General features: G+C 40.9%; 1 protein-coding gene across 9 annotated transcripts in view; it reads right to left on the bottom strand.

Moving 5' to 3' along the window:
* FBXL13 (F-box and leucine rich repeat protein 13) overlaps window positions 1–23147 on the bottom strand; it is a 270947-nt gene that overhangs the window by 159435 nt on the left and 88365 nt on the right. For all 9 annotated transcript variants that reach the window (XM_050782737.1, XM_050782740.1, XM_050782739.1 and 6 more), the window contains 2 exons: window positions 7311–7406; window positions 1152–1284 (listed from right to left, as the gene is read on the bottom strand). In XM_050782737.1, the coding sequence (XP_050638694.1) occupies window positions 1152–1284; window positions 7311–7406 (229 nt within the window). The remainder of the gene's footprint in view (window positions 1–1151; window positions 1285–7310; window positions 7407–23147) is intronic.

Genomic DNA, 23147 nt, shown 5'->3' with positions numbered 1-23147 from the left:
AGACACACAGGAAATAGAAAAAGAACCCTTGTTAAACATTGGGAGCGGGTTCTCCCGATAATCTGGAGTCAATATGAATGTCTACTTTTTTTGAAATATACTGTTTCTTTCATTTCCAGAAATACTTATATGATAGATAGAAAATGCATCTCAAAGAATATATAGGTTAAAGGATATATAGGTTAAAGACAAATATCACAATGGAAGTACAAAGCAGTCAGTTTGGAAAAAATTGTAAATAATCTCAATGTCCATCAAAAGGAAGAAGGTTAAATAAAGCATGCTACATCTATAACATAGAAAATAATTTTACAGTATTTAAAAAGAATGTAGTGAATCTAAATGTACTGACAGAGAGATTTTCAGGACATAAAAGAAAATATAAAACAATATGACTCCTTTCATGTTGTAAAGTTGTGTATTTTTAATCACATATATAGAAATGTATTTTAGAAAAACAGAAAACTAATAACATCGGATGCCTTTGACTAAGTGAATAGGTTTGAGGGAGGTGAAAAAAGATGGTTTTACTGTCTATTGTTAGATTTTTTAAAATAAGAATATGTTTTATAATTGTTAGTAGAAAAAATTGATGATCCATAGATATACAAATACTAGACCCCAGAAGAGTAGTCAAGAATAGACAAAGAACCGGCCGGGCACAGTGGCTCACCCCTGTTATCCCAGCACTTTTGGAGGCCGAGGCGGGTGGATCACTTGAGGTCAGGAGCTTGAGACCAGACTGGCCAACATGGTGAAACTCCGTCTCTACTAAAAATACCAAAAAAATTAGCCGGGCGTGGTGGCGCATGCCTGTAGTCCCAGCTACTCGGCAGGCTGAGGCACGAGAATCATTTGAACCCAGGAGCCGGCGGTTGCAGTGATCCAAGATCGTGCCACTGCACTCCAGCCTGGGAGACAGAGTAAAACTCTGTCTCAAAAAAAAAACCAGAATAGACAAAGAACCAACTCCCAGGGCACACAATACAGTAAAAGCTGTACTATATTATACACTTTTTAAATGGTTATAATTGGTATCCTTATGACCTAAAACTGTCACTGAAGTTTCCTTTCTAATCTATGCTTTTCTGTATATTTGTTTAATTGTGATACAGGAAAGCAAGACAAATAGTTGTAATGAACATACTTACTGACAGATCTGAAAGTTTTGGGTCGGAGAAGACAACCATGAAAATTCAAACGCAGCACATTTAAACGCCACCTTTGCAAAGTAGACAGTATATATTTATCTGGAATCACATTTTTCACTGTGGAAAAATCAATCTAAAAAGAATAAACAAAATGCATTAAGAAATGAGAAAGTCGCCAAAAACAATTGCAACAAAAACAATAATAGACAGATGTGACCTAACTAAAGAACTTCTGTACAGCAAAAGAAACTATCAATGAAGCAGACAGACAACCTACAGAATGAGAGAGAATATTTGCAAACTATACATCCAACAAAGGCCTAATATCCAGAATCTATAGGGAACTTAAATCAACAAGCAAAAACAACCCCATAAAAATAGGCAAAGAACATGAACAGACACTTCTCAAAAGAAGAAATACAAGTGGCCAAGAAACAGATGAAAAAATGCTCCGCATCATTATCAGATAAACGCAAATTGAAATCACAATGAGATTGGGCACAGTGGCTCATGCCTGTAATCCCAGCACTTTGGGAGTCCAAAGTGGCGGATCACTTGAGTCCATGAGTTCAAGATGAGCCTAGCCAACATGGAAAAACCCCATCTTTACTAGAAATACAAAAATTAGCCAGGGGTGGTGGTGCACACCTGTAGTCCCAGCTACTCGGGAGGCCAAGGCATGAGAATTGCCTGAACCTGACAAGTGGAGGTTGCAGTGAGCTGAGATTAGACCAATGCACTCCTGCCTGGATGACAGAGCAAGACTCTGCCACGAAAAAAAAAAGATACTGTCTCATACCAGTCAGAATGACTTTTTTTTTTTTTTTTTTTTTTTTTTTTTTGAGACAGAGTCTTGCTCTGTCGCCAGACTGGAGTGCAGTGGCATGATCTTGGCTCAGCTCACTGCAACCTCTGCCTCCCAGGCTCAAGCGATTCTCCTGCCTCAGTCTCCTGAGTAGCTGGGACTACAGGCACATGCCACCACGCCCAGCTACTTTTTGTATTTTTAGTAGAGACAGGGTTTCACCAGGTTGGTCAGGATGGTCTTGATCTCTTGACCTCATGATCCGCCCGCCTTGGCCTCCCAAAGTGCTGGGATTACAGGTGTGAGCCACCATGCCCAGCTCAGAATGGTTATTATTAAAAAGTCACACAACAACAGATTCTGGCAAAGTTGTGGAGAAAAGAGAACACTTATACACCATTGGTGGGAATGTAAATTAATCTAACCACTGTGGGAAGCAGTCCAGAGATTTCTCAAAGAACTTAAAACAGAGCTACCATTCAACCCAGTAATCCCATTACTGGGTAAATATCCAAAGAAAAATAAATCATTCTACCAAAAAGACACATGCACTCATATGTTCATCTCTGTGTTACTCACAATAGCAAAGATGTGGAATCAACCACATATTCAATCAATAGTACATCGAATAAAGAAAAAGTGGTAGATATACACGACGGAATACTGCATAGCCATAAAAAAGAATGAAATCATGTCCTTTGCAGCAACACAGATAGAGCTAGAGGCCATCATCCCAAGCAAATTAATGCAGAAGCAGAAAACTAAATACTGCATGTTCTTACTTATAAGTGGAAGCTAAACATTGAGCATACACGAACATAAATATGGGAGCACATCTGCATATTTATGTGGACTACCGGAAGGTGGGGGCTGGTTTAGAAAAACTACCTATTGGGTACTACGTTCACTATCTGGATAATGGAATCTGTACCCCAAACCTTAGCATCACATGATATTCCCAGGTAACAAACCTGAGCATGTACCCCTTATATCTAAAACAAAAGTTGAAATTATTTGAAAAGAAATAAGATCTGTTTCATGTAAAAATTTTAAATATTTTAAAGCTTCTAGTACTAAAAGCTCTTCATCACATCATTTCCAGACAGAAAAAAAGACTGAAATGTTAGTTTGAATGTTCTATTTAGTACAGTATGGAAATTTCAACACATACACACATACATTTTTGCTTGTTCCCAAAAATGATTTGAGTTGGCTGATAAAAATATAGTAAATTAGGATAAAAAACGTAAATGCAAAATGGTTTCCTGACATATAATGTTCAGTCTCTCTTGTGAGTTGAGATACATAAATTAAAATAACAATGTGATATCAGATATAAAAAAAAGTATAGGCCTGGCATGGTGGCTCACACCTATAATCCTAGGACTTTGGAAGGCCATGGAGGGCGGATCACCTGAGGTCAGAAGTTTGAGACCAGCCTGACCAACATGGTGAAACCCTGTCTCTACTGAAAATACAAAAATTAGCCAGGTGTGGTGGCATGCACCTGTAATCCCAGCTACTCAGGAGGCTAAGGCAGGAGAATTGCTTGAACCCAGGAGGCTGAGGTTGCAGTGAGCTGAGATCGTGCCACTGCATTCCAGTGTAGGTGATAGAGCAAAACTCCATCTCAAAAAAAAAAAAAAAAATAGAGAGAGCTAAGGAAATTTGGGGGCAAAAAGTACTCCATAACTCCACACAATTTTGTGACTTTACACACACACACACACACACACACACACACACACACATATATATATAATTTTTTAGGGGGGACAGAGTCTCGCTCTGTTGTCCAGGCTGCAGTGCAGAGGCATGATCTTGGCTCACTGCAACCACTGCCTCCTGGGTTCAAGTGATTCCCCTGCCTCAGCCTCCCGAGTAGCTGGGATTACAGACACCTGCCACCACGCCCGGCTAATTTTTGTATTTTTAGTAGAGATGGGGTTTCACCATGTTGGCCAGGCTGGTCTCGAACTCCTGACCTCAAATGATCCACCTGCTTCAGTCTCCCAAAGTGCTGGGATTAGAGGCATGAGCCACCATGCCTAGCCAATTTTGTGATTATAAACGAATCCAACCTTTGCCTTAACAATTCTACTGCTAAGAATTTATCCTGCCAATATAATCATACATGTATACAACGAAACACTGAGAAACAGGATATTCACCACAGGATTTTATTAACAAAAGATAGTAAGCAACCTAAATGTCTTTCGATAGGAGACAGATTAAATAAATTGAGTGACTTCCATATAACAAACCACTGGACAAAAGCTGAATTCAGTGCAAAAAAGCACAACTCAGAAAGAGAAAACCTAAAGCAATAGAGTCCAAGTGTGCTGCTCTCTGGTTGGCTGATTCAATTCAGGGACAAAATGCACAGTATCTAGAGGACTTACTTGACCCGAACGCTTCATGAATATTACTCATTAATGCCAAGCGTTTTATGAAAGTTGGGTCTCAGAGCTCAAGGTTATATCATTGTTAAAGAACCTTAAGAGGAGAAATTCTATGCTGCCAGTTAGGGGAAAGGCAAATGGCAGACCTGGCATTTCCTTATAAATAGTTGATAATTAAGAACACATACTTTCTAGTCAGACAGATCAGAATGTGAATCCCATCCTAGCCATTTAACCATGTTGGCTATGACTTAACTAAGGCTTAGTTTTTTTCTATCTGTAAAATGGGAAAAATAATAGTGCCTAACTTAGGAGGCTGAAGAGACAAACTGAGAAAATGCAAATAAAATACTTAGTGTAGCATCTGGCATATAAGAAAGCATTCAATAAATATTAGCTACTATTATTACTTCAAAAAGACATGACAAAGCACACAAAATATGGAGTACATAAATTTTAAAAAGCATGGAATAGGACTAAAATAAACAACACATAAATCATATTTGACATTCTTAGTGTGTCTGCATGCATGCGGAAACACATACACTCTGTCATTTTCTAATATGAACTCCTAGGCTGGCACTTATGTACTATTCTTGCCACAGAACTATTTTTTAACCTGAAACATGTTTGTGTTTCTCATTCCAAAGAGACATTGAGGAGAGGACTCAGCCAACAATAAAAAATAAGCAAATAAGCACACATCCCCCAACAACTTCTCTTGTCTGTTTCTTGTAAGATACTTTAATATCAACAAACATGGTCATTTACACCATCAACCAATGTTCAGTGGCAACATTTTCCCTGTTGTCTAAAGTCCAGTCAATAGCTGACTTCACAACCCCTCCTTAGTGCTAATGATTGAAGCACTGATGATATCACGTGCTCAGACTGACCTATGAATAGGGGGCCTGGCGCCATTTTGTAGAAGCTCTAAAACTTAACTCAAAGAAATTAAAAGGAGTTGAGAAGGTGTCAGGGGCTCTAGCTTCATAAGTTAACTCAACATCTTTACATCGCATCTGGACACCATCCCATTCTCAGTTGCACTACTCTCGCTCTGTGCAACAATGGCAAGGAAAGAACTGATTTCATCTTACCAAACCTATCTTAGCTAACAAATTAGGTGTTCCTGTCTTAATTTTATTTTTAGTTTAACGCGGTGATTCTCGAACGTTAGCGTACATCAGAATCATCTAGGGGGTTGTTAAAACAGATTACTGTTTGCTACCCTAAGAGTTTCTGACTCAGTAGGTCTGGGATGGGGCCTAAGAATTTGCATTTCCAACAAGGTATTGGGTGATGCTGATACTACTGGTCCCAGGACCACACTTTGAGAACCACTGGCTTAAAGTGATAAATCTCTAAATTACATTACAGATATTTGGGGATGTTGCTTTTTCCTTCGGAAAACCTATAAAGAAGAAAAAAATGCATCCAAATGGTCTAGAGGAGAAAGAATATATACAATATTTCGATCATGACATGTCTTGAGGAAGCTGGCAGGAGTTAGAAAAAGCCAACGCTTCTGCCCAGAGACCTCACTGGATAAAGATGGAGAGCATTATAAGCACATGGCAGTGAGGAATGAAGCCAGGGTAGGAAGTTAGTGCTTTATGTTCAGCAAATTTCTCTTTCCACAATTGTATGTTGCTCCATCCTCCTATTTCTGCTTTTATTTGTGAGTGTTCAAATGTGGCACAATTATAATCAGCATTTTTAGCACAAACAGTAACTTTATTCAGAAGGCAATGAGAAGTTGCCTGTTCACAGGCAATTGGATGTTCACAAACGTAAATTTTCAGCTGACAATATTAGCAATACTGTGATATCAATGTTATTGTTTATCAATCAGCCCTGGCCACTCCAAAAACCTCTGCCCTTATCAGTTTTGCATACCATCACCCAGGTACACTAAGGTCATCCTTGTAATCCTCTCTTTTTTTTTTTTTTGAGACAGAGTCTCGCTCTGTCGCCAAGCTGGAATGCAGTGGTGTGATCTTGGCTCATTGCAACCTCTGCCTCCTGGGTTCAAGCAATTCTCCCGCCTCAGCCCCCCAAGTAGCTGGGACTACAGGCGCACACCACCACGCCCAGCTAATTTTTAGAGACAAGGTTGGCCAGGATGGTCTCAATCTCTTGATCTCGTGATCCGCCTGCCTCGGCCTCCCAAAATGCTTGGATTATAGGCGTGAGCCACAGCGCTCAGCCAATCCTCTCTTTTCTTTTTTTTTTTGAATGATACAGAGTCTTGCTCTGTTGCCCAGGCTGGAATGCAGTGGCAGTCTCGGCTCACTGCAACCTCCACCTCCCAGGCTCAAGCAATTCTGCGAGTAGCTGTGATTACAGGCAACTGCCACCGTGCCTGGCTAATTTTTGCATTTTTAGTAGAGACAGGGTTTCACCATGTTGGGCTGGTCTCAAACTCCTGACCTCAGGTGATCCACCTGCCTTGGCCTTCCAAAGTGCGAGGATTACAGGCGTGAGCCACTGTGCCCAGCATAATCCTCTCTTTTTAATGGAAATAACCCTTCCAAAAATTATGAGTTAAGAAAAAGCTATTGCACACCTCACACTCTAAACATCTTTCCCATAGTCATGGACTCAACATATACTCTATGCTCATGAAAAGGAAGTAGGCACACAGTAATAAAACCAGAATGGAGTACAAACTATCCAATAAAATGGAGCTTTGTTTCAATCCAAAAATGATATTCATTTATATCTACCATTTATATTTTAAAATACTAATGATGTATCTCTTAAAATGGCATTATTATCTTTTTTATCTCTTCCCCCAGGCTTGTGCCTGGACAAAAGAAAACCAAATTCACTTGCTGCTGGTGACCACAGAGCAGGGAAGAAGGTGTCCCCACAACAGTTGGCTTCACAGCAGTCCATTCTCCTTTTAAGAATTAGTGTGAAGACACAGTTCAGTTAGTATCTACTTACAGCATTCCACAGTGAGTTCAGCTGTGTCATCAACATCCAGGCATGATTAACTTGGCCACATATTATCACATCTTTTAAACTGAGGTAGAAGAAAATCTAAACACAAAGAAAAATACGCAACTTTGAAAAATATGTGAACTTTGATGTAACTTGTCCACTTACCTTCTGTGTGTGTGTGTGTACACGCACATGGGTGCACACATGCATTAGTAATGATAATGTAATCCATACTTTGCAAATAGCAAGAGTTTAAGTGCTAGAATTTTATCTCAAGACAGGAGTTCTATCTAAAGTACTGGAACCTATCTGCTGACTCTTTTTATATAATATAATCCTTGTGACTGATAGTTGCAGAAGGATGGTGAGAAAGATAAGCATATTTGTTTTATTTTTTGAATGAAGATAGAATTCTGCTAGAAAACTAATGATTTCCATAAATAGTCATTGGTACATAGAAGGCAATCAATACCGTCTGCTGAACTGAACTGCATTCCTTCTAAAGATGTAGGATTCCTCAGAGAAGGAAAAAAAAGGATTCCTGGGAAAGAGCAATAAACGCATTTTGGCTTCTACTTCTGGAAATGTGGTAGACCAAAAAACCAGGAAATCCTTCTGGTACAAAACATCAATAAATGCTAAAAGAAATATTTCTTAAAAGCATAATTCAGTTGTCAAGAAAGTAAAACAAATATGCAAGGACCCAATCCTTGTAAACCCAGACTGATAATAAGGTGCTTCATGCTATAGTTACTTGGGAGGGAGGAACAATAAAGATGGTTGCTACTTTTCATAATAAAATGGGTTCATATTTTACTGGCCATGCAGAGACACAAGACAGTCATCAGGCCTGTACAAAGCTGGTACAGCCATGCTCTGGATAATGATGTTTCAGTCAATGATGGGCTGCATGTATGACAGTGGTCCCATAAGATTATAATGGAGCTGAAAATTTTCTATTGTCTAGAGTCATCATAGCCATTGTAATATCATAGCACAATTACTTCATTTTTAAATAAATCTAGTGTAACCTAAGTGTACACTGTTTATAAAGTGTAGTACTCTATCTGTAGTTGTGTACAGTAATATCCTAGGCCTTCACATTCACTCAACACTCACTCACTGACTCACTTAAAGCAACTTCTAGTCCTCCATTGATAAGTGCCCTATATAGGTGTGCAGTTTTAATGTTTTTTACCATATTTTTACCATACATTTTATATGTTTAAATACATACTTACCATTGTGCTACAATTGCCTACAATATTTAGTACAGTAACATGCTGTACAGGCCTGTAGTCTAGGAGCAATAGGCTATACCATACAGCCCAGGTGTATACTGGATTATACCATCTAGGTTTGTGTAGCACACTCTATGATGTTCACACAATGACAAAATCACCTAATAACACACTTCTCAAAAGGTATCCCCATCATTAAGCAATGTGTGACTGAAACTGTAACCGAGTCAGAAAAAAAAAAAAGAAAAGAGAGAGAGAGAAAAATCCAGGATTACTAAACAGTTAGAAAGAAATCACGCCTGTAATCCCAGCACTTTAGGTGGCCGAGGCAGGAGGATTGCTTGAGGTCAGGAGTTCAAGACCAGCCTGGCCAACATGGTAAAACCCTGCCTCTACTAAAAATACAAAAATTAGTAGGGCATGGTTCCACACGTCTGTAATCCCAGCTACTTAGGAGGCTGAGGCAGGAGAACTGCTTGAACCCAGAAGGTGGAGGTTGCAGGGAGCCGAGATTACACCACTGCACTCCAGCCTGGCGACAGAGCGAGACTGTCAGAAAAGGGGTACAGGAGGGGAGGGGAGGGGAGGGGAGGGGAAAGAAATCTACCTATTGGCAAAACAAAAACTAAGGTATCTAGCTTGGTATGAAAAAGATCTCCAGCTAGGCACAGTGGCTCACATCTGTAATTCCAGCACTTTAGGAGGCCGAGGTGGGAGGCTTGCTTGAGCCCAGGAGTTTAAGACCAGGCTGGGCAACACAGTGAAACCCCATTTCAACTAAAAATTTTAAAAAGTAGTCCCTAGTCCCAGCTACTCTAGAGGTTGAGATGGGAGAACTGTTTGAGCCTGGGAGACTGCGGCTGCAGTAAGCCATCATCACGCGACTACACTCCAGCCTGGGCAATAGAGTAAGATGCTATTTCAAATAAAATAAAATAAAATAAAATAAAATCTCTCAAAGAATTTGTAACCATATTGACCATTTTTGGTTTGGGTTAAACAGAAATAATAATAAATATTTTTTTTTAAAAATGGATGAAAAAAAGAAAAAAAAGAGTTTATAACCAAAGGCCAGTGATGATGTGTGTTGGGATTTAAATTTTATCACGCCTGGGATCCAATTTGAATTTATTACCTTTGTAACTGGATTTGATATATTAATGTGCAAAGAGGTTACACTGGTAATAACTCTGGGACATTTGGCAGAAATAAATATTCTCTCTAAAGAGACACAGACACATTCCAGCCAAGCCTTACAGGATACCCACAGATTAAGCCCTCCAAAAACAAGCTCCCAATCAAAAACTGCAAAACATACGAGGAAAAGAAACTCCAACAAGATTCAAAAGAAACCTTTAAAGTGATGAAGACATAAAAAGCAAAATAAAACTCTTGAGACAAATGTCAAACAGGACTGGGAAGATCTGTAAAATAACTAAATTCATGAAAATTAAAAATATAATTATTGAAATTTAAAATTCAGTGGGTGAGTTAAATAGCAGATGCAACTCAGCTGAGAATAGACTCAACAAATGAATATGTACCTGAAGAAATTACACGGGATAAGATATAGGGAGATAAAGAGATGAAAAATATAAAGGATGTTAAGAGACACATTACATAACACGAAAAGGTCCAACATACATCTTTACAGAATTTCCAGAAGAGAATAAAGAGAATAAAATCAAAGCAAAATTTAAAAATACCACAGACTAAAATGTTCTAGAACTGATGAAAAGCAATAATTTTCAGATTCAAAAAGCACAAGAAGTTCCAAGCAGGAAAGTGAAAATATACCAATGGCATTAGAGAGAAACTGCAAGAGGCACAGGAAAATTTTTCAGGCAATTGGACAGATTACTTACAAAAGATTGTCACGTAGACAGAACAACATAAGGTGGAAGTCAGCAGAAACTATCAATCTGAGATATCATATGCAAGTAAATTACAACTCAAAAATGAGTATTAAGACATTTTTGGCCAGGCACAGTGGCTCATGCCTGTAATCCCAGCACTTTGGGGAGGCTGAGGCGGGCAGATCACCCGAGGTCGGGAGTTCAAGACCAGCCTGACCAAGATGAAGAAATCCCATCTCTACTAAAAATACAAAATTAGACGGGCGTAGTGGCACATGCCTGTAATCCCATCTACTCGGGAGGCTGAGGCAGGAGAATCGCTTGAACCCAGGAGGCGGAGGTTGCGGTTAGCTGAGATCGCACCATGGCACTCTAGCCTAGGCAGTAAGAGTGAAACTCCGTCTCAAAAAAAAAAAAAAAAAAAAAAAACACCACACACTTTTTTGCCAGGCATGTAGTACACCTGTAGTCCCAGCTACTTGAGAGGCTGAGGCAAGAAGATTACTTAAGCCCAAGAATTGAAGGCCAGCCTGGGTAACATAGCAACACTCTGTCTCTAAAAAATTTAAGGCCAGGCATGGTGGCTGATGCCCGTAATCCCAACACTTTGGAAGGCCAAGGTGGGCGGATCACCTGAGGTCAGAAGTTCGAGACCAGCCTGGCCAATATGGCGAAACCACATCTCTACTAAAAACACAAAAATTATCTGGGTGTGGTGGTAGGCACCTGTAATCCCAGCTACTTGGGAGGCTGAGGTAGGAAAATCGCTTGAACCAGGGAGGCGGAGGTTGCAGTGAGCCAAGATGGTGCCACTGCACTCCAGCCTGGGAGACAGAGTGAGACTCCATCTCAAAAAAAAAAGAAAAAAAAAAATTTAAAGACACTTTGAGACACACACTGAGAGTCTGCTTCCGAAGGACCCTTCACAAAGGAATTTCTAAAGAACACTGAAATCAGAAGAAAGGCATGAAATGCAAATAATAACAATGGGCGAAAAATCTAATAAGTATATGGGTAAAGCCATTAACTTTATAAAACAGTATCATGATGACTAATGTGGGGGTAGAAAAATAAGATGGAACAAAAACAATAGATAATAATAACACTCTAACACCAGAGAGAGTAATCAAGAGTTAGTGTTCTAAATTTCAATTATTATTCAAGAAGAAACTATAAATATTAATTTACTTAGGCCTTAATAATAAATGTACACATTAAAAATATTTGAGTAACCAGTAAAATAGTAGAAATAGAATGTTTATCTTCTACAATATGTTAAAAATATTTAAGAGCAACCAGTAAAATTGTAGAAATAGAATGTATACCATCTAAAACATGAAAGTAGAAAAAAGGGGATAGATTTAAATACTCAATGAATAGTACACTACTTGGAAATGGGTGCACTAAAATCTGACTTCACCACTATACCATTCATCAATGTAACCAAAAACCACATCTATCCCAGAAGCTATTGAAATTACTTTAAATGTTTTTATTTTTAAAAAAGTCAACAAATAAAGTCAGGAAAGGGGAAAAATAAAACATATAAAAAAGATAATAAATAGTATAAAATGAAAGGATAAAAATGAATCCAAGTATATCAATAATCGTAACAAATTTAACAAAATGCATTGGTTAGAAGACAGAAATATTTTATTCCTAAAAATGCTTTTTGCTTTAATGTTTTTCCCCCAATATTAATGTAGCTATCTATTTTCTTTTATTAGTTTTATTTTTAATTGACAAATAATAATTAAAATGTATTTATGGGTAAAATGTGATGTTTTGATTTACGTTTATAGTGTGGAATGAGTAAATCAGGTTAATAATTAACAAATCACCACTTCACATAATTATCATTTTTGTGTGTGAAGAAAACATTTAAAATCTGCTCTTCCAGGCACGGAAAGACAAATTCTGCATGATTTCACTTATATGTGACATTTTAAAATGTTGGACTTACGGAAGTAGGGAGTAAAATGATGGTTATCAGTCTTCCTTTCATTTGTGTTCATTTTATTTTTGAAAGATTCTCCCCAGGGCCCGAAAGTTTGAAGGAATGAGTGACTCCTCCCTTCTCAGGCCCAGTCCCAAGGCTCAAGGTCACTTGTGCCAGCAGCGTGAGTCAGCAAGATAGCAGAAGGAGGAAGAGAGCCGGCCAGAAGACACCTACACCCAAAGATGGAGAAAGAGGCCATCTGGGTACCACATAGCAGTTAAGTTAGACTGGGACACTTCCTGTTTACAGAAGACTGTAAAACCCCTGCCCTGTATTCATTTTGGTGCTAACACCATTTTAGGCCTCAGCCCACCTGCACCCAGGTGCTCATTAAAACAACATGTTGCTCCACACCGCCTCCTGTTGTCTGTTGGCATGCTCTCAGAGTCTGAATGGATACAAGAACCTTTTATCTGGTGCTGAAACCCGGGAGCGGCTCCAGTTCACGTCCCCAGGGGACCTACCCCTCCACCCCAGAAAGCAGGCCACAACAGCCAGACAAAGGATGCTCCTCAGCCTCCAGTCGCTTCTCTGTGCATGCACATCGGTCACTGATCTCATCTACCGGTAAGTTTCCCGGGAGCCCGGTTAACAGAGAAAAATCCACATGGCCTCTCTTGGTTTCTCCAGTCCAAAAATCCAGCGTTGGTCCAAGAAGGCTCTGATGTGTGCCAGGCACTCGCTTATCATCTAGTCTTAGGGTGACGCCTCTAAGCCATTTTATCCCTTTCCGGGAATGAAAAAGGCAGTGGTGACGATCACTCCTTTTATCGTCTCCCTCCGGCCGTCCAGGATGGTCTCCTTTTTCCCTGTTCTCCGGAGCCTACCCTCCGTTATGGGAAACTCCCCATCCTCCATTCCAAAAAACAGCCTTCTAGGCTGCCTCATAAAAAACCTGTGTAAAAAAAACAAAAAACAAAAAACAAACAAACAAAAAAAAACCTGTGAACCTGGCCAGGTGCGGTGGTTCATGCCTGTAATCCCAGCACTTTGGGAGGCTGAGGTGGGCAGATCACGAGGTCAGGAGATCAAGACCATCCTGGCTAACAGTGAAACCCCATCTCTACTAAAAATACCAAAAATTAGCCAGGCATGGTGGCGGGCACCTGTAGTCCCAGCTACTCCGGAGGCTGAGGCAGGAGAATGGCGTGAACCAGGGAGGCGGAGCTTGCAGTGAGCCAAGATCACGTCACTGCACTCCAGCCTGGGTGACAGGGTGACAGTTCGTTTGGAAAAAAAAAAAAAAAACCCTGCAAACCTTAGGCCTCAGGCAAGATATCCACCCTAAGCGCCTTGTCTTTTTTTGCAATTCAGACTGGCCACTATTAATATGAATTGGATAATGGGTCCAAATTGCCCGCAAATGGAACATTTGACTTTACAATTTTAACTGACTTAAGCAATTATTGCTGACGACTGGAGAAATGGGGAATAATTCCTTTTGTCCAGCCCTTTTTGCACTCAGATCACAACCCGACCTCTGTAATTCTTGCTTACCTATTCAAATCCTCCATTCTCGCCACCCAGGTCGCCTTTCTCCTCTCAACCCTACCTCTTTCTCCTCGTTAGATCCAGCAGACTGCTGTCCACCCCTCCCAGCCCCTACCTCTCCCTCTCAACTGTTTACTTTAATCCCCCGAGCCTCCTCTTTATCTTCTCAGCCACAATCTTCTCAGCCCTCATCTTCCCAGATGCCATCTTCCCAGTCAGCAGTATCACCACTTCTTTTCCTACACCGTCCTCTCCTCAGGACAACTCTACCATGGCCTGTACTCATTCTCCTTCCTCACTGCCTTCTCCTGAAGCTTGTAAACCCATCCTGCCACCTTACGCTCCTATCTATCCTCCACTGCCTATCAGCTTAATCCCCCTTCCCCCTTCAAACCCTCAGCAGGAACCACTTCCAGGTTCTTCCTTCTCTCCCACCCACACTAGCTCAGGCGCCATCTTTGGCCCATGCCCCACCCTTACTTCAGCACCTGTGCTAGAGTGCCCCCTTCAGGAATTAGCAGGAACTGAAGGTATTGTTAAAGTTTATGTTCCCTTCTCCTTCAGTGATCTCATTCAAATTAACAAAAGGGTTCATTTCCAGAAGACCCTCTCTCTTATATTAGAGTTTCAGTACCTCACCCAGTCTTATGAACTAACTTGGCATGACCTCTAAATTATCCTCTCTTCCACCCTCACCCCAGAAGACTGGGGCTATATCTGGACCCTAGCTCAGGCACACGCTGATACAATTCATCACCAAGCTCCTGCCCAGCCTACTGGCGCAAAGGCAGTCCCCAACCAGGATCCCCACTGCGATTATCAAGACAGGGCCTCTGGACGCTGCTGTTGAGACCACATGATTGTGTGCCTCCATGCAGGACTCAAAAAGGCTGCCCATAAAGTGGTAAACTATGAAAAACTTTCAGAAATCACCCAAGGTCCTGATGAAAACCCAGCCCTCTTTCTCTCTCATTTAACTGAAGCCATGAGAAAATATACCAGCCTAGACCTAGTCAGCCCAGAAGGAACCTCTATTTTAAACCTTCAGTTCATCTCCCAATCCATTCCCAATATTCGGCGCAAGCTTCAGAAACTTGACGACGGCCCTCAAACCCCACAACGAGACCTTCTTAATTTAGCCTTCAAAGTCTTTAACAATCCTGATGAGGAAAGTAAAAGGCAAAAACAGGCAGGGTTCCAAATGCTTGCCTCTGCCATTAGGGGCCCTGCAGGCTCATGGGGCCGCAGCTCCACAGAGAAGCCTCCTAGCAATCCATCTCCACCTGACACCTGTTTCAAGTGTGGCAATGAAGGCCAGTGGCCCACACAATGCCCAAACCCAGGTAAGCCTACCAGGCCATGCCCCCTCTGTGGAGGACCCCGCTGGAAGTTGGACTGTGAGCAGCCCCTGCAAAGACTGCCCCCATCCCTTCCTGAGCCAGCCAAAACCTCCCACTCAGATCTCATCAGCCTTGCCGCTGAAGACTGACGGTGCCTTGGAATGGACACCCCAGCAACTACCATCACTTCATCCGAGTCAAGGGTAACCCCGATGGTGGCAGGTAGGCCAGTATGTTTTTCAAATTAATAATTAATACCGGGGCAACCTAATTTTTCAGGACCCACCCAGTCCTCCCAAGTCTCTCTTGTAGGAATTGATGAACAAGCCTCCAAACCGTGAAAAACCCCCTCCACTTTTCTGCTCCCTGCACACCTTTTCCTTCACTCACCCTTTCTTAGTCCTGCCCTCATGCCCAACTCTGCTCCAAGGCATCCTTTAAAAACTCCATACTGCTCTCCACTTACGTTCCTCATAGTACCCAATGCCATCAATCCAGACCCCTCTGGGGCTTCTTTCTTCTATTCCAACCTCCCACCTGTTCTAGACCTAAAGGATGCTTTTTTCACAATTCCTTTACACTCTGATTCCCAAAACCTCTTTGCCTTTATGTGGGAAAACCCCAACACCCACGGAGTCCCTGCATATGATCACTTAAACAGAGAAAAACGATCCTTAAAGGTAGGAGGAAGCCAAAGATGGCAAGAGCACGAGTGGCCTCCACAATGGATCATCGAATATTATGGTCCTGCCACTTGGGAGGAGGATGGTTCATGGGGTTATCACACTCCCATATATATGCTAAATAGAATAATTAGACTACAGGCTATTCTAAAGATAATCACTAACCAAACCGTCTCAACCCTGGAAATGCTTGCACAACAACAAAAACAAATGTGCGTGGCAATTTATCAAAACAGGCTAACACTAGACTACTTATTAGCAGAAGAGGGTGGGGTCTGTGGTAACTTTAATATCTCCAATTGTTGTCTTAACATAGACGATAACACAAAAGCAGTTCTAGAAATTGCTTCAAACATCAGAAAAGTAGCCCATGTACCAGTCCAAACCTGGAAAGGATGGGATCTGGCAAACCTTCTAGGAGGGTGGTTCTCTAATTTAGAAGGATTTAAAATGCTGGTAAGGACAGTAATCTTCATCACCGGGCTCCTCCTGTTTCTTCCCTGTGTTATCCCACTGATAATAAAAGCCATTACAACTCTTGATGAAACTACAGTTGACTGCCAGACAATCCAGACAATGCTCCTGCTACAATTACAAGATGGATACCACCCCATCTCTCAAGAATACCCAGAAAATTAAGGTTTTCTTTTTCCAAGGTGACCAGGCCACCCCCTATGTCATGCCTGAAGTAGTTATTGAGAAAGTCATCCCTTTTCCCTTTTTTCTATAACCAAATAGAAAGGAATGAAGGATTCTCCCCAGAGCCTGAAAACTTGAAGGAATGAATAACTCCTTCCTTCTCAGGCCCAGTCTCAAGGCACAAGGCCACTTGTGCCAGCAGCGTGAGTCAGCAAGATAGCAGAAGCAGGAAGACAGCCAGCCAGAAGACACCTACCCCTGAAGATTGAGAAAGAAGCCATCCGGGTACCACATAGCAGTTACATCAGACTGGGACACTTCCTGTTTACAGAAGACTATAAAACCCCTGCCCCGTACTCATTTGGTGCTGACGCCATTTTAGGCCTCAGCCTGCCTGTACCCAGGCGCTCATTAAAACAGCATGTTGCTCCACACCGCCTCATGTTGTCTGTTGGCACACTCTTGGGGTTTGAACCGATACAAGAACCCTTCAGTTTTGTATTATATTTTAGTTAGATTTTTAAAGTTTATCTCACAAAGAGGGTGACAACATAATAATTAAAGGTAGCAATTCACTAGAGATTATAGCAATCCTAACTACGCAGGCAGCTAACAACAAAGCTACAAAGTGATAAGGAGAATCTGACAAATCCACAATTATAATGAAAGATAATATTAAAACTATCTCAATACTTGATAGATCAATGCAAGGAAACAAATCTTGGATTTCTCAGTGCACCTGTAAAAAGCACTAGCCTCCAGAGGCATGGAACTCTACATGATATAAATATAGGTAATTTTACCCTTCACTTACTTTACAAACATTTTACTTTCTGCATACTATTGAAATTAAATCTGTAGTTATTTGTAGACAAACAGTTATTTGTCTGACAAACAGTTAATTTCTCTGATCCAAAAGAATAACAAAATTCTCTTACCTCCCCAAGAACGTCAAATGGTCACAGCCTGGATTAGTCAAGATCCCAAGGTGTCAGGAAGATCCCTAATTTACATTTCAAGAAGAAATGGGTCCCAGGGCCTTGGAGACACGTCTAGGTCATAAAAGCTGGAGATGCTAGGGCTTACCTGGCCCTTGGAGAGATGCATTCTAAGAAATATTGCCTCTCTCTTTACTTATAAATATCTTTGTGATTGTATTAGGTCTACCCAGGTGATCCAGGATAATCTCCTCATTTCAAAATTCTTGACTTAATCAAATCTGAGAAGACTCTTTTGTCACGTAAGGTAACATACTCACAGGTTCTGAGGACTGGGATGTGGACATCTTTGTAGGGGGTAGGGTAATGTTCTACCTATCATATTATATGAAGGAATAATAAATACTAAATTTAAGACAGCAATTACCTCTGAGGGAGAAAAGAGAATGCAGTCATGGAGGCTTTAATTGTATGTTATATTTTATTTCTTAAGCTGGGTGGTGAGTGTACAGTTGCTCATTAAATTTCTTTGCATGCCTGAAATATTTTATTGAATAATCTCACTTTTTAATAAAAATACCTAGGAATAAATTTACCTAATTTAACTAGACAGATGAAAGACTAGTATACTGAAAATTAAAAAACATTGCTGTAAAAAAGTTTTTAAAAGCCTAAATAAATGGAAAGACATCCCATGTTCATGGATAGGAAGACATAACAATGATAACAGAAATTGAATCAGAATTTAAAATCTGCCTCTGAATAAACACCAAACAGACATGGGCCAAGAGTTTTATAAGAGTATTCTATCAAATATCCAAAGAACAGACCCTACAAACAATAAAAATACTAAAGATGTCAATACTATCTAAAGTGATCCATAGATTCAATGTAATCCCTATAAAAATGTCAAAGGCTCTTTTTGCAAAAATGAAAAAACTGACCCTCAAATTCACAGTAAGGGCAAGGAGTCCCAAGTAACCAAAACAATTTTGAAAAAGAACAAAGTTGGAGGACTCACATTTCCTGATTTGAAAACTTACTACAAATCTATAGTGAGCAAATTATCAAGGTACAGGATAGACATATAGACCAATGGAATAGGGCTGACAGACCAGAAATACATCCATACATCATGGCCAACTGATTTTCAATAAGGGTGGTAAAACATTCAATGGGGGAAAGAAAAGTCTTTTAAATAAATGGGACTGGGACAACTGGATATCCAAATGTAAAAGAATGAATTTGGACCCTCTACCTCACACCACATAGCAAAATGAACTCAAAATGAGATCAATGACCTAATTATAAGAGCTAAAACCAGCTGGGCATGGTGGCTCACGTCTATAATCCCAGCACTTTGCAAGGCCAAGGCGGGCGGATCACGAGGTCAGGAGATTGAGTCCATCCTGGCTAACACAGTGAAAACCCATCTCTACTAAAAATACAAAAAAATAGCCGGGCGTGGTGGCAGGCGCCTGTAGTCCCAGCTACTTGGGAGGCTGAGGCAGGAGAATGGCATGAACCCAGGAGGCGGAGCTTGCAGTGAGCCTAGATCGTGCCACTGCACTCCAGCCTGGATGACAGAGCAAGATTCCATCTCAAAAAAAAAAAAAAGAGCTAAAACCATAAACTCTTAGGAAAAAAATAGGGCTAAATAAATCTTCATGACCCTGGGTTTAACAAAGAATATGACACCAAAAGCTTGAGCAACAAAGGAAAAAATAAATAAGAGTTCATCAAAATGAAAACCTTTTGTGTGTCAAAGAACATGATAAAGAAAGTAAAGACTTCAGTTTTTGCCTGTATGTACTGGGGAGGGCAAGAAAAATGCCAGCAATTAAATCAGTTGTTGAAATGGCCAACAAGCCTTGGAAAGGTATTATGGTGGATCAGGTGGCCTGAAAGCTATACTTGTAGTTTTGTACCTGTACTGTACTTGTAGTATATTTTTGAAGAGAGAGGAAGTATTATAATTAGTCCTACGTTCAGAGACGTCAAAGCAACTAGAAAAGAGAAGTGGCAGCACAGAAAAGCAGTAGAAATATAGAACCAATTTTCTGAGCATACAGAGAAAGAACAAATGGCTTGTTTAAAAAGGTCCATTTTAATATTCTTCCTTGTTATACTGGTAGATATTTCGAGTTCAAAAAATCTGGCTCCGAATTTCCTAAAATTTTTACTTATTTGATGTGTTCCCCTGTATGTACCCATCTTCCACTGCCTGCACACCTTTCCTGTGCAAATTCCCCCCTTACCCACCTCTTTTTCTGACCTTCCACACAGGCCAGTCTCTCATCCCACAGGCCAGGAGTCTGAAACTTCTTCTCAAAGAAAACATACTTTCTCTAGAAGATAGTATTCTAAAGAGCATTCCCCTATTGTCTTAGTCCATTTGAGCTGCTAAAATTGAATACTACAGACTGAGTAACTTATAAACAAGAGGATTTTATTTCTCACAGTTCTAGTGGCTGGAGGCCTAAGATAAAGTCTCCAGCAGATTCAGTGTCTGGTGAGAGCCCACTTCCTGGTTTATATACAGTCATGTCACTGTGTCCACACATGGCAGTAGGACCAAGGAGAATTTGGGATCTCTTTTATAAGGGCACTAATCCCATTCATGAGAGTTTTGCCCTCATGGCTTAATCAATTCCAAAGACATCACCTGCAAATACCATCACACTGGGGATTAGGTTCAACGTCTGAGTTTTGGAGTACATAAACATTCACTCTATAGCAACTATGTTTCCCAAATTCCATTAAAAACCAAAATATTATTTTGACTATACAGGTCCATATGGGTCCAACCCATAGTAGTTACAGCCCAGCATTCAAACACTGGATCCCAGGCACATCTAGACACACTCTTCTTTTCCTCCACTGTGGAATAGCAGTCCCACTTCTCCTTGATAGTCAGGGTCAGTTACTCCACCCAACACAGTAATTCCCTTCTTTGCCTGTTGATTCAGGGGCATGAGGTGTTCAAAGTGGTTGGGTAGCAGTCTTAACTTTTAGTTCAATAGAACTATCATTGTGTCCTGGTGTAAACATTCCTCCTTTTTGAGCCAAAACCTCTAGGCTAGCAGCATAAGCTTATGGAAACAGAAAGCAAAATTTTTGCTAGTGGGTTACTAGGTGTAATAGTGAGTGTGCCATTCCCATTTCCAACCTTTGATTCCTAGACCCAAGAATCTTGACTATGGGAGGAAAAGTATCATATATTGGACTGTGATTCAGAGTATATACAGATTCCTGGAGAACTTTGCCCCAGCCTTGCAAGGTACTCCTCCATCGTTGGGACTGGAATTGAGTCTTCCAAAGGCCACTTCACCATCCTATCAAACCAGCTACTTTAGAGTAGTGGTAAAAACTACAGTGTATGGCTGGGCGTGGTGGCTCAAGCCTGTAATCCCAGCACTTTGGGAGGCCGAGGCAGGCAGATCACAAGGTCAGGAGATCAAGACCATCCTGGCTAACATGGTGAAACCCCGTCTCCACTAAAACTACAAAAATTAGCCGGGCGTGGTGGTGGGCGCCTGTAGTCCAGCTACTCGGGAGGCTGAGGCAGGAGAATGGTGTGAACCCAGGAGGTGGAGTGCAGTGAGCCAAGACCATGTCACTGCACTCCAGCCTGGGCAACAGAGCGAGACTCCATCTCAAAAAAAAAAAAAGCTACAGTGTAACTGTGTTCACTGTAAAAGCAGTGAATTCCAGGAGCATGGACCCATTGAGGCATTTCTTTTGCTGTGAAGTTTTATAAATGGGAGTTCCTCTGCACAAGCTCTCTTGCCTACCACCATGTAAGATGTCCCTTTGCTATTCCTTCATTTGGAACCACGATTGTGAGGCCTCCCCAGCCATGTGTAATTGTGAGTCCATTAAACCTCTTTCCTTTATAAATTACCCACCCAGTCTCGGGTATGTGTTTATTAGCAGCATGAGAACAGACTAATACAAGCTTTAAAGCCCTTTCTAACTCCTTGTGCCAAAATATAAATGCAGAATCTCTGTTTAGAGAACTCATATGAATAAACTCAGCCTCTTCCAACTTTATCTTCTTTCTACCATTATCCCATACCTTCATTATCCATTTCCACATATTTTTCAGATTTCTGTCTCTATAATTAGAAAACTCAAGTAGTTGTTTTGGAGTGTAATGCACTTTTTTATGGGTCACATATTGTCCCACATCTTCAAGGGCCTGCTGGGACTTGAGTCTAATTATGAGACTAGAAGCAAAGAGGGGTGGTAGGGGTGAGTTCTAAGAAAAATCAGTATTGTGTTGCTTGGCAATTGCCTCAGTGGAGTACATTACAATTTCCTCATGCAATGTAGCATTAACCACCTTCTGAGGTGGAGAAGCCACTAGCACTGGGAGTGGGGAGGCCACTTTCACTAGGAGTAAGATTGCATCTTCCACTAGCAAAGAAGACTCACCAGAACTTAGAGGCTCGATGTCCCCAGTTTCATTAAGGTCTTCCCACAAGTCCCCATTCCAACTTACAGAAAACCATTCTGGTTTTTTTTGGGGGGGTCGGGGGGTGGGGTTTCATTCTGTCACCCAGGCTGGAGTGCAGTGGTGTGATATCAGCTCACAGAAACCCCCACTTCCCAGGTTCAAGCAATTCTCTTGCCTCAGCCTCCCGAGTAGCTGGGATTGTAAGTGCCCACCACAATGCCCAGCTAATTTTTGTATTTTTAGTAGAGACGGGGTTTCACCATGTTGGCCAGGGCTGGTCTTAAACTCCTGACCTCAAGTGATCTGCGTGCCTTGGCCTGCCAAAGTGCTAGGATTACAGGTGGGAGTCACCACACCCAGTCAGAAACCCATTCTTTCCCAGTCAATGCCTTCACTTTAACAGAGTATAAAAGTGGGTCACAGGATGAGACAAGATAACTGTAAAACTGGGTCACAGGATAAGATTCTGCATTTGATTTTCAGGACTCTCAGCCCTGTGGCTAAAGGAGATAAGACTCTCCCTCAGGGCACATGTGGAAGCTTTCAGGTCATTTATGCAGTACTTGAGATGGAAATTTGCATTCCTGAGTATTGAAAAGAACTTTCAATACTTTGTTCGTGACATTAGGAGCAACAAGCCAACCTAATTATATTCATTTGATTTCCAGAAATGTTTGAGAGTATCATATGCACAATTACCAGCTCCTTGCTTCTTATAAGTGGTTGATTGGGAACATCCAATGGAGATATGTGGCATATCTCTATTGCCAGATAACACCATGAAACATCAGTGCATTTTTTAGCACTGAAAAAAGAGTCATTTGCATCTTTAAATCTGATAACATTAGAAAGCCAATTCTAGGAACCCAAAAACCAATTCTAAAAACTCATCCTTAAAATTCTGTTCCTATAGACCCACCCTTGGTACCAAAATCTGTATTAGTCTGGGTTCTCCAGAGAAAAAGAACCAAGAAGATATATATAACTATCTATGTATCTATGTATCTATCTATCAATCTATCTACCTACCTATCTATCTATTTATCTACATATCTATTCATCCATCCATTAGATATATATTGAGAGAGAAAGATAATTACTTTAAGGAATTGGCTCATACAAGAATGAAGGCCAAGAAGTCCAATACCTTCTGCTGGCACACTGAAGACCCCAGAGAGCTGGTGGTATAGTTCT

The sequence above is a fragment of the Macaca thibetana genome, chromosome 3 (genome assembly GCF_024542745.1).
Source record: "Macaca thibetana thibetana isolate TM-01 chromosome 3, ASM2454274v1, whole genome shotgun sequence".
NCBI classification, from domain to species: domain Eukaryota; kingdom Metazoa; phylum Chordata; class Mammalia; order Primates; family Cercopithecidae; genus Macaca; species Macaca thibetana.
The sequence above is the reverse complement of the archived record's forward strand: the minus strand, read 5'-3'. Positions and strand labels throughout refer to the sequence as shown.